At 47.3% G+C, this 12,168-nt stretch overlaps 1 protein-coding gene across 1 annotated transcript in view; it reads left to right on the forward strand.

Annotated features, from left to right (window-relative positions):
* Nucleotides 1–443: 443 nt before the first annotated feature.
* GTF3C2 (general transcription factor IIIC subunit 2) overlaps nucleotides 444–12,168 on the forward strand; it is a 32,312-nt gene continuing 20,587 nt past the window's right edge. Inside the window, exons 1-4 of the mRNA XM_061568767.1 lie at nucleotides 444–565; nucleotides 8,479–8,671; nucleotides 10,813–10,950; nucleotides 11,455–11,486. Coding sequence (XP_061424751.1) covers nucleotides 444–565; nucleotides 8,479–8,671; nucleotides 10,813–10,950; nucleotides 11,455–11,486 — 485 coding nt within the window. The remainder of the gene's footprint in view (nucleotides 566–8,478; nucleotides 8,672–10,812; nucleotides 10,951–11,454; nucleotides 11,487–12,168) is intronic.

Raw genomic sequence — 12,168 nt, forward strand, 5'->3', positions numbered from 1 at the left:
GTGGGCAGCATTGTCAGAGCTTGTTCCACCGTCCACTTCATTGCCCGGACAACCGCCTCGAACCGGCGGATGAAAGCGTGCCATTCTCCCGATCTGGACGCAAACCTCTGTCCTTGCCCCTTGCCTGGTCAGCTGCTCTCCGCTGCGCTCTAGTCATTTATGTCTTCCGGTTGCCGCTGCTGTCGGCGGATATCGGGAGATCAGGCCAGAGTTTTCTCCCAGGTCCCGCACGGGACGCACGGTCGGCGACGTCGCTGGTGCTGCTCCATCCCCTGATAGCTGCTGCGGAGTGCCTGTTCGGGAAGGCTAACCATGGCTCCCGTCCCCTCGCTGGGGAGGCGGTGCAGCTGAAGTTCCCCCCGCTCGTTCGACCTCGGGACTCAACCGGCGAAGCAACGCGGTTACTGCCTCCAGCAGCTGATCCATCCTCCGATCCCTAGAGGATGATTTGCGGCGGCGACGGCGGCGCTGGGTCTGCACGGCTGGGTTGGTGGAGGAAGGTGCCCTCACGGGACGAGCAGCTGCCACGGATCCCGCCGATGAGCATGGGGACGAATCCCAACTCGTCGGTTCCATTTCCGAGCAAATCTCGTCTCGGGCACCTAGAGCATCTTCTGGCTGAGTCTCCTCCCTTGGGATCTTGCGTTGGCTGAGGCGAGACATCCCACCGCTGCCACCAGATGGAGAGGAGTCGGAGACTGGCTACGCACTTGTTTATTCTTCAACCCACAGCCACATTCGTTCCTAAAACCAACCCGGAACACGCGTATCGCAGCCCCTTTTAAACCCTCCATCTCCGCCCTCGTTCCCAATACACATCTCCGTCTTGCATGCTGGGTCTGTGTGACGTCAGTGCCCTTTAATCCTTGACCCCCGTCTAGTAGATTCCCGTGCGTGTGATTGGTGCGTGCTATGCTGAGTGTGGAGATTTCATGCCTGCGTGGTGCGAGTGCGTGAGGATGGCTCGCAGATCCCTTACACAGGCCTAGAGGGGCCAGGTAGACTGGATAATAATAATAGGAGTTGCAGACTGCACTTTTACACCATGGAGCCTGATTAACATTTTACGAATGTTTTCCAATATCGAGTTTCTAAATCGACATATGAATAGATACCGAATAGTAGCTCTTGAGAAACAGACACACCCTTCCATAATCAAAAGTATTACTGAATAAAGTCGTTGGTATTAAAAGTTAATCTATGAAATTTTGCGCTCCTCACAGCTCGAAGACTGCATAGTTGGACGGTTGGCGTAATCGGATAATTGATCTTCTTTGACTGTTTGTGTCGGTAGACTTAAAGTGTTATTAATACGATTGTTGTTTTTCATTAATCTTTTAATGTATAAGTTAATTGAGCAGCAACTATGCATCCTCCTAATTTTGAAGTTTGCTTTCTAATGTCCTGTTTTGTGTTGATATATTATCCATTTTATTTTTGTATTTTATTATATTTACTGAATGGTGAAAAAAAAATCATAATAATAGGCTTTATACCCTTTCTGGCAAATATTTTTTTCCCATCATTTTGATACCGGCAAAAAAAGTCCGATAGAGGTTTACCTGATTATCATAATCTACTAAAGTGGTGAGATTTCCATTTAATTACTGGGACCCATTTATTCATTATTATATCCGTGATGGTGAATAATGATGATGCAGGACTCGGAATTAAGGTCCCAGAGTGAGAAGCAGAGAAGGGCGACACGGAGTTTGCTGCCCTGCGACAGAATGAGCTTTTTCCACGAGGCCTTGCAGAGGACAAGAGAGCAGTAAGCGGTCACGTGGGGGCAGGTGGAGCAGCGCACACACACAGCCCTTGGTCAATCCACTGCTGGATAAGGGGCTATCCACACTGTGCCTCGTGGGGGTCACATATTTCGATTACTTTTATCCATCATAGAGGGGGGGGGGGTTTGGGTTAGAGCACGCAAATGTGTCGTTATAATCCGTCACTACCTGACACGGCCAATTAGTAAGTGTTTGTCACGTAAACTAAACGTGCCAATTAGTTACTTGTTCAGTAAACCCGCATCATTTGCAATTTGAATACCGTGATGTGTCGCCGGTGATTACAACCAGCCTTATCTGGCAATCTAACTCAAACAAAATGTCTATTTTGGATAATATTGGTCCTGAAAGCCAACTACATGTTAAACTTGATTGCTGTTATCTGAGTTTACCCAGGAAAGCTGGACCGAGTCTCAAGATTCGTTTGTCACGGAGGGTCCTGCCAAGTTTTGACCAAACATTTCCAATGTTGTAAAATGATACCTACAATTCAGATTACACAACAGCAATATCGCCCCTCTCTGCAAAAAAACGTTCTAACATCCCCGTAAAAACAATAGCCATGAGCCTTCATGGGTAAACAATCTTAGTAGTAGTAGTAATAATAATGATGCCAATAATATGGAAAAGTAAAAAAAAATAGTTGGTTATAAACTATAAAAAGCTATAAGCTATATTTATTTTACCAGGTAAGGTCCACTGAGCTTTTTCAGAAGTGACCTGTATATCACAAATGATAGCTCAACGAAGTTGCTTATCACGTGGAAATTTATAGCAGCAGCCAAATGAACGTTGTGAGCCGTGGTTGATAAAAGTTGAGACAGTGGTGCAATTGCTCATTTGGATTTTAACACCATTGATAATATTTTTGTTTTTTTATTTCAGTCGTCGGATACATTACTCATCTTCTGTGTACCCCCAGTGGGTCCCGTTAATCACTGACTGGACCCTTCTGAGTGCAAGGTATGTCAACATGAGGTTTGTTTAACCAAGTGAGAACTAAAAGATACCAAAATAGACTAATTTTGCTCGAGTTCTCTGGTTCACCAAAACGTGTGTGTAATAATGTGTGTGTGTAGTAACGCGTGGGGAGCGGTAGTGGAGCGGGTTAGGGTGCTGCGCTACGAACTCGGTGAGCCCGAGTTCGATTCTCGCTCACAGCCAACACCAGTAACGATTATCTGTACCAGTCCTGGGCCTCTCCTCGGTCGACTCAGCCTCAAATGAGTGCCTGGGGCATTGTGTAAACATCGCCACTGGGGAGACAAAGGCAGCCGGGCGTGGTGCTGGCTATACACCCCCTCGTATGCCGTTCCGGCCTTCATAGGCGCTAACAGCACTTGCCCCAACAGTCTGTTCAGTCTATACGGTAGTAACGCTCGCACTTAATGGGGTACCTTTTCCCCCAGGAACAAATCGTTATATACTCCGACATTTACAGATACTGATTGAAACGTGGAACATCTCAACTGTCATTTATTATGGTGAATTTGAGTAAAATTTTAAGGATGCAATTTACCTCAGACCCACAATTGAATTATTTATGTATGTAGACAAAATATGCTTTGTAAATTGCTTCTTTGTTTGAAATATTTTCTTTTTAAATTACATGTTTCAGCGACAGTGTGAAGTATTTGCCAAAGGAGAGGCGTTCCCCGCGCTTTGAAATACGACGAGAAGCGTTTCCAGAAGCATTGCAGATTCACCAGCTGCACAGGTAAGGCCCTCATCATAGAGTCATCACGAGGCTTTCCTTTACCAGGGCAGGTACCCTTTTATTATTGAGATGTCTTGTGTTAGGCTGAGCTGGTTCAACAAGTGACAATACAATTCCACCCGAACATTCAAGATTAAAAAAGGAAATCACAGAAAGAAAATGGGACGTCTGTGAAGAAGAGCTTCCTAACTCATTGTATTCCTCGAGTCCAAATCAAAGTTCTATTTCTGAACTTGGAACGTTGTTCTGACCATTGACTCTTTGTGCCTCACCCAGTCCGTGCACTCGCACACCCTGCCGTGATGTAGTTTCAGCATGGATTGGTTCCAACTCACTCCAGCTAATTACTTCTTATCGGCAAAACACGCACCGAGTTAAATACTCGAGTGAGTGCGTGACACCTCAGCTTTGTTCAGCTCTCGTCATTCTCATGCCACACATCTCACCTCTGCGGGACCGCATACCTCCATCTGTGCAACCACAGCCGCTAGATTCCACTCAGACCCTCATCAACACGTCTCACTCTGTCCCGCGATATAACAATCCACAGAGCTCCTTATCTTATTTTGTATAGATTTACATAGTGCCTGAGACCAAGGTTCTTTACAATATTTGTAATTGTTTACATAAGATGATAGTGGTTAAAATAAAGAGTGGGGTTATTAAAAGTGGTGGTGTAGTTATGGTGACAAGTGCGAGTGGTTAAGGAGGGGTAGGGGTAGTGCTAGGGGTAGTGATGGGGGTTGGGGTAGTTTTAGTGGTAGTGATAGGGGTTGGGGTAGTGCTAGGGGCAGCGATAGGGGTTGGGGTAGTGCTAGGGGCAGCGATAGGGGTTGGGGTAGTGCTAGGGGTAGTGATAGGGGTTGGGGTAGTGTTAGGGGTAGTTATAGGATTAGTGATAGGGGTTGGGCTACGCCTGGTCGTAGCTGGGGGTTGGGGGCAGGGAGTTGCAATAACAGGATGGGCTAGGGGAGAAGAGATGGGGTTGTTTTAAGGGAGGAATGGAAGCTACAGGTTGTGATAGTGAAGGCAATTGCTCTATGCTGCAGTGGGAGTTGGTTCCGGTGGAGGGGAGTGAGAAGGGAACAAGAAGGAGAGAGCAAGACTGGGCGCAGAGCGAGGGAAGCACAGAGAGGGGCGGTAGAGCCTGGGAGCAGAGAGGATGGGGTGGGACAGAGGAGTGAGCGACGAGAGATGGGGCAAGACCTTGGAGGGATTTATAGACTTCGAGTGAGAAATGTAAACGGACAGCGATAGTAGACAGGGAGCCAGTGGAGTTGGGAGAGTAGACGTGTGGGAATTGTGGGGTAGGTTAAAAATGATCCGGGCTGAGGCGTTTTGTATCTACTGTTGGAGAGGAGTCGGCGCCACGGTGGGGAGATGTTAACTACCTCGCCTCGTATGCAGGAGGTCGAGGGTTCGATCCTGACCATGATGCTTGTATATTTGGAGTTTGCATGTTCTCGCACTGGTCACGTGGATTGTTCTCCGGTTCCTCCAATTTTTCCGTCCACATTTGCAGGGTGATTCAAAATATGGACCCGATTTGAAATCGCTATATCTCTGCAACCACGAACTGCCATTGAATGAAACTCTTACCACTTGAAAGGACGGGGCATAGAGTTTCAAATGATTACCACTAGATGCCTCTCCCAGCGCACAAACAGCCCCTAGCCTCAGTCATTCACAAGATACACAGCCTCAACGTTGGATAGGTCGCACGGGACCCCAAGGCTTGGCGCTACACTCTTGGCCTCCCAAGATCCCCAGACATCACACTCTGCGACTTTTTCTTGTGGGGATACGTCAAAGACCGTGTTTTTTTAGTGCCACCATTAGCGACTAATCTGGATGACCTCAAAAACAAAATTACGGCAGCGGTGACTTCAATGGAAGAAGACACTTTGAGAGGCGCTTGAGATGAATTCAACTATCGTCTCGATGTTGTCCATACAGCAGGTGGAGGGCACATCGAGCATTTATAAAATGGCTAGTAAAACTTGATAACTCATTAAACAGTTTGTAACTTTTTGTGTAATTGTAACATGTTGCCATCGTGAAATATACTGCTTTGAAATTGGGTCCATCTTTTTGAAACACCCCGTAGAATCAACATCACACGTTTAGAGTATTTGGCTGCTCTAAATTTCTACGTGATAAGCCACTTCGTTGAGGTATCATTTGTGATCGGCAGGTCGCTTCTTAAAAAGAGCTATTTAGCCCGGTGAGCCTTACCTGATAAAATAAAAATAGCTTTTAGTTTTTAGTCGACGGGAAGGCCGAGAAGAAGAGTTCCAGTCGTCGAGCTGAGTGAAACCGAGGGCGTGAACCAGGAGTATAGCAGCAGAGAGTGAGATGAGGGGACAGATGTTGCGAATGTTGCCAAGGTGACGGCGGCGAGTGCAGGTAGTGGCAGAGATGCGGTTGGAGAGGGAGGAGTAGAAGATGACCCCAAGGTTGTGAGCAGAAGAGACAGGAATGACTGAGTGAGTGAGGGAGAAGGGAGGGAATAAAGCCATGGTGGAGGAGAGCATGGATAAAGGGAAGAAAAGGATTTCAGTTGTAGAAAAGATTCATGGAGGGGTCGCGGCGTCACGTCCAGGATTGGACAGTGGTTCAACAGTCAGAAATGCGGGAGGCAAGGTCAGGGATGAAAGAGGGAAAGGAAAAGAAAATCCGGCTCTACCGTGGTGGACTTCCCCTCAGGTGCATTTCCCTCCTTTGGCTGCCAATCCCTCATGAGTGCTGACCACCGGCCATCTTCCCTTCTGCTTCTGTGTCTTGCCCAAGCTCGCTTACTTTTACTTTACGGTAAGTTAAAAAAATGCCTTTTCATCTCAGAATCTTTATCTGAATCTTTATCTATCCTGGAAGAATCCCGATGAGCTGTGAAGCTCTTTTTCACATATGTCCAGTAGGGGCGGGTCAGCTAGTTACAACAATAAACAATAAAAAAATATATAGGAGTGCAAAGTAGAGAAAATCTAAGCAAGTCACTCAACATAAATATATATAAAAGGGAAATTTGTGAATATGTGCGTCTGTTTGAAATGTTTAACATACTTCCCGACATGCAACAAACTTGAAATTTGGCATGTGGGTAGCTTCCAGACTGTACACAATGCAAAAAGTATAAAAATAGACTTGTATTTTGGGGGGGGGGGGGGGGGGGGGGGCGCAATAATGGATATATTTTGCACGGCAAGTGAGCGGTGACGTCACATCTGTGATGTCACCCGCATGCGGCAGCGTGACGCAGTGTGCCTGCTGACGTCACGCATCCTCCCCCAACCCTCCGCGTAGGCCGTGTATTAATCCAAGACAAGAATCCAAGTCTCGGGCGAAGCCGGGTAGTAAAGCTAGTGTAAAAATAAATAAAATATTCCAGGACAAATTGCATTAGTACATGGATAGTGAGTCCAACTGAGTCGCAGACGTTCTTTAGAGGCAACACATTTATTGTAACATCAACACCTAACACAAAGGGGTAACTGCCCCTTCACCAGATCCAGCCTAGGGTGGTGACAACCCAGCTAACTACTCTATACGTAGGAGTTACAGCTACGAAGAGTTAGACCCTCACTTCTGTCCTGACCACGTCTTGATGCCTCGTAGGACGCAGAGCTTCCAGCTTGTAGATGTGGAGCTTCAGCTTGTAGAATGCAGCGACCCCGGTCCCTCTCAGGGACCCGCCTTATATCCTCCTGGGTCGGGGCCGCTCCGCCCTTGGCCCCGCCCACCTTTGCGAGCCTTCTAGCTCCCTCTTGATCCCTCTCTCGAGAGTTCTCCCCGGATACGTGATCGCCCCCTAGCCCCCCCACTTGGGGCCCCCTCTGTGGACACTCCGGATCACGTGTCTACGGGGTCAACCAGAGTGCCATGGCCCGGGGCAACCCTTCCCCTGGGCTGACACTCTCCCACTCCCCCTTGTGGGAGCCCGCACTACACGCTATACATGGTGCCCGTGCTATCCCAGCGCACACCAAGCCCCGCTAGGGCTGGTACTACACCCACCTACGGGGTGTACGCGATGACTGCATCGCGTGCCACGGCCCTCTCGGGCCAGCACCATACAGTGACATCCCCGATGTCACTACACATGCATTCCTGCCGATTTTTCAACGCTAAATGCAAGCTTGGGGCAAGGCAACAATATAATCAGTCCCAGACCGCACCAAGACAACACCGAGTAGTCCCTGAATAAAATTGCACATTAACATTGAACTATCGATATACGGGTAAGGATCAAAGTTACAATTCACATTTGGAAATGTGTTTGTATCTAGCACCAATTTTCTTCAGGATATTTTTTTCAAGATTGATTTACAATGTTAAGGGGAGGAAACAAGGTCGCTCCAAAACGACGGTGCGGCAATGGCAAAGGCTTTGTCACCTATTCCAGTTCTTGTTCTAGGGATAATAAAAAGGCAGTTAGATGGACGTCGTTGGTTTCTCGGGTTTGACAATTAGATGAATGAATTGGCGAAGTAAAGTGCGGATTTTGCCAATAAAGATTTTAAGGATGAACAGGGCCCGATGTAAATGTATTTTTGCACTAAGTGATGTGAGATTAAAAAAATACATCACTTGGCTATGTGCTGCTCATTCTGTCTCAGCATAATGCCAAGTGTGCACCTCTCCAAACTTAATTCCACACTTTCTATCTTATTTTATCTCCGTTGTCAATGTCCATGTTTCGATCCACATGTCATAGCAGGTAGCAATGGATTAATTACAATACATGTTCACAAAGCATTGTGGAATCCACTTATATGCATGATTTGTCTTCCTTTGTTATGAATGCACAGTTAATATTCAACTAAAGGATCGTCATTTTATTGACCTGTACACTTCGTTAAAAGTTGTCCATTTCGTTTGTTTGCAGTCTACTTTTTCATTTGTATTCATAGTTAAAAAATGGGGGGGAAAGTGTATTAGCTAAATGAATGTTGCACCCTAATTTTCCTACAGGTTTGAAGCACTGCCGTTGGATAGCCGCGCTTGGGATTTAAACTTTTTTGTTGGGGGCCCCGTGTGGTCCCTGGACTGGGGTCCCACGCCCAACGGCTCGCTGTCCAATCAGCATGTGGCACTCTACGCCAACAGCAGTGCCCTGGATCTGCACAAACTCAATCAGATCCACAGAGAGCCGGCCCTACTGCAGGTGTGGAATTTGGGACCGTTGCAGAGTACAAAGAGGTAACGCGTCACGCGTGTCTTACGTGTGATTTGTTCTGGCAGTGTTGTCTGAGTTGGTAAGATGCGTGTGGTTTTTTTTCTTTTCAAGGAGCTTAAGTTGAGCATACACTTAGCAGCTAGTTCCCAGACGGTATCCAAACCAACGAAAATTTTCCAGCAGTCCGAAATGACCCGAGATGGCTGGTCAAGCCCAAGCAGCAACATCACCACACGAGCCATGGTGACATCACCCAAAATTAGTGGTGAATGGTGGTGGTTGTTGTTTGTTGTATGTGTGCGTATGATTTTACTTCACGCTGGTCAGTGCAGATTTGTGAAAGTTGAGAGCCTGGACTGGGTTTAGCTATTAGCTGTCTCAGGGAATCGACATTTGATCAGTCACGACAAGTCACACAAGGTTGGTTGCATAAGACCTACTAAATATACATTTTCCTCGCTTTTCATTCTAAATCAATGCAGACTCGGCAACATTTTCTCGAAAGATGTTTATACAACCAGCCACAGACCATGGAATATAGACGTGGTTTCATATCGATGGTAATATCAAATAAAAATTGTATGTAAAGGTCAGGTAAAGTCAACATTTGAACTCCAAGATCCATGTATGGAGTATCCCGACAACTAGCGTGTGTGTATCAGAATCAGATGAGCTACGAAGCTATTTTCACAGATATTGGTGCGAAAAAAGTTCCACATGCATACATAGTTGCCATGTTTCACATTCTGAAGGTGTGGGCATTGATACTAAATCAGCTAGAACTAAAACGACTCATTGAGATTCCCAGGGTAGCAGAATAAATGTGCCAGGCCATTCTGCCTTGTTGGAAATCCAATTATCTTTCACCGCAAGCAGCTACGCACAGTGTTTATGTTAAGCACGTGTGGGCGGGAAATGGTCGTTTCTTTTTTTAACGCTGAAAAGTAAATACAAACCATGCTTTGATCTGAAAGCATACAAATCTAGACTTTACCACATCACGGGGCATTTAGTCACGTGAAATCTCAGCGGTTGTGTGCGTCGTTATCTATTTTCAGGTCACTTTTCCAACCAGCACTGGCGTATGGAGTGGCACTTGATTTTGGATGCATATGGGATATGAAGTTCTGCCCAAGTGGGTCATGGGAAGATCCCACTGCCCCTGTGAAGGTATGAGATTACCTTTAACACATATTAGGAGGCTTTCGCGGCCAATATTATCCATAATAGAGATTTTTAGGTTAGATCGCGTAAATATAAATGTGTCGTTAAACCCGTCACCACCCGACAACAGCTAATTAGTAAGGTTTGTCACGTAAACAAAACATGCCAATTAGTGTTGGAGAGGAAATCCCACAAAATTTACAATTCGAGTACAATGTTTCAATGGTAATTACAACCAGTCTCAAAGGGTGACAGCCACAATTATGACTGTCAAACCTTACTAATTGGCTGTGGCGGGTTTAACGACATTTTTATTTACGCGATCTCACCCAAAAATACCTCGATTATGGATGAGACTACCTCTGTTTGCAGTTAGAAGAATCCATGCTATATACAAACGTACACCTCCTATTAGCACGGTTGGCTACGTACGGTGCAAAAGAAGTTCAACATACAGGAGATCGGAGTGCGGTGACGTATGACGGACTGTTGGCGGTTTGACGGGGCGTAGGGATGAGTGCTGTTAGTGAGCACCCAAAGGCCGGTGGTGACGGTGTGGCCAGGAACCACAACGTACGGCAGAACTGTGCGTTTGATTTTAATCACAGCCAGTAAATGCACATCTGAAGAGATGTCACCAGTGTTGAGTATCATTACAGTAGAACTGCTTTTGTTCCATCATCATCCTCCTATTCACAGACCCTGTTATCTGTAGTGTAGATTCCAGGTGATATGTGAATCGCCTGGCCTCTGCAATTCCTCCCATAATTTTTGTGGATCCCTAAAAAGTTTCGTCAAAAAAAATTGTATGCCAGAAAACTTAATTTGAGCTCTCATTGTGGAGTTGCCACTCCTAAGCGTGGACTACGCCTTTCAAAGTTGGTAGCGCAGAGGGTTGTTAGTCAATCCACAGCCCTTTCTGCTGTGTAAAGTGGCATCCCATGCTCGTCTTTACTGCTGTGCAGGTGCCACGAATGGCGCGAATGGGGCTTCTAGCCGCGGCCTTCTCGGATGGCAAGGTTCGAGTGTTCTCGCTGCCGCATGCGGAGGACCTGCCTCAGGCCCAGCTCACCGACGCTGAAGGTGACGCTCCGTCCGCATCCGTAGCGTTACCGACTAGCTCTACCGAGTAGCTCTACCAACGAGCGTTATCGACGAGCTCTACTGACTAGCTCTACCTACTAGCTCTACCTAGTAGCTCTACCTACTAGCTCTACCTAGTAGCTCTACCTACTACCTCTACCTAGTAGCTCTACCTAGTAGCTCCACCGGCTAACTTAACAACAGAGTAGAGGCCGGGCCCAGAGAGGGAGGAATGGGGCAATGGCTTCGGCGATTGACGCTAATGGGGGGTTGAGCCTATGGGGGACGAAATACGATCGTTGACGGGAAGAGAGCGACGAGCTGAGAGCGCCCTGGAGGTGGGGTGTGGTGCGCTGCAGATGGGCAGCGCCACTGCCTACAGTGAGGGGAAGTTCTTCGTAGGCTTGTTTTTTGAAAGCCGAGTTTAAAGTGCATTTCCTTTCTCACTATCCGTGTAAATGCCTCTCAGGAGGGGTTGCTCAATTCGCATCGTGTCCTCATAGTTTGTGCTGTTTTCCTTTTAGGCTCTCAAGCTGCCGAACAAAAGATATATAAGGTAAGGGCAGATAATCCAAAAACGTTGCTGAAGATGAATGCTGATTGCATGATGTTTGGTGTGGCACCCACGGTGGTGGAAATAGGGCCTGAACGCCTCGGAATGCCATGATGAGAGTGACCATGTGAACCCTGTGACTGCGTTCCAGAAGGAATCAACGATTCATCTTTATTTATTTAACTCGCAGATATACCTCTAGACACACATAGAGACCCACAGACATGCTCAGAGACCCATAGACACAATAACAACCACCATTTGCCACTAAGTGGCTGTGATGTCACCACAACGCTTGTGCCAGGCTATGTGCACCTTGAGGCCACGTGAAGTGTTGAACGCCCGCTGGCAGGAGGTCACAGGGCAAACCTAGGTGCCACAGGTCGACTGACTGAGACGACTGGCTAATGCACTACCTGTGCCCCCTACTGTGCCAACTTGCTGTGCTTTAACCACCCGGCGTTCCGCTCGTTGTTGTGAGCATCGTTCCTCCGCCCTCCGTTGTTGTAGGAGGGCGACTGCCTCCAACTGTCCAGAGGCGTCTTTCATGAGCCTCCTCCACAGAGGCCGATCTTGACACCGCTGGTACCAGTCATCAGCAAGTCGACTCAGCTCCACATCCTCCTGTATCAGGGAATGGCTCCGACTCCCGGCCACGTAGTTTTACCCGGGCCCGCTCACCATC

Source organism: Lethenteron reissneri, chromosome 42, assembly GCF_015708825.2.
Source record: "Lethenteron reissneri isolate LAM-NWPU_2019-01 chromosome 42, ASM1570882v1, whole genome shotgun sequence".
In the NCBI taxonomy this organism is placed as follows: Eukaryota; Metazoa; Chordata; class Hyperoartia; order Petromyzontiformes; family Petromyzontidae; genus Lethenteron; species Lethenteron reissneri.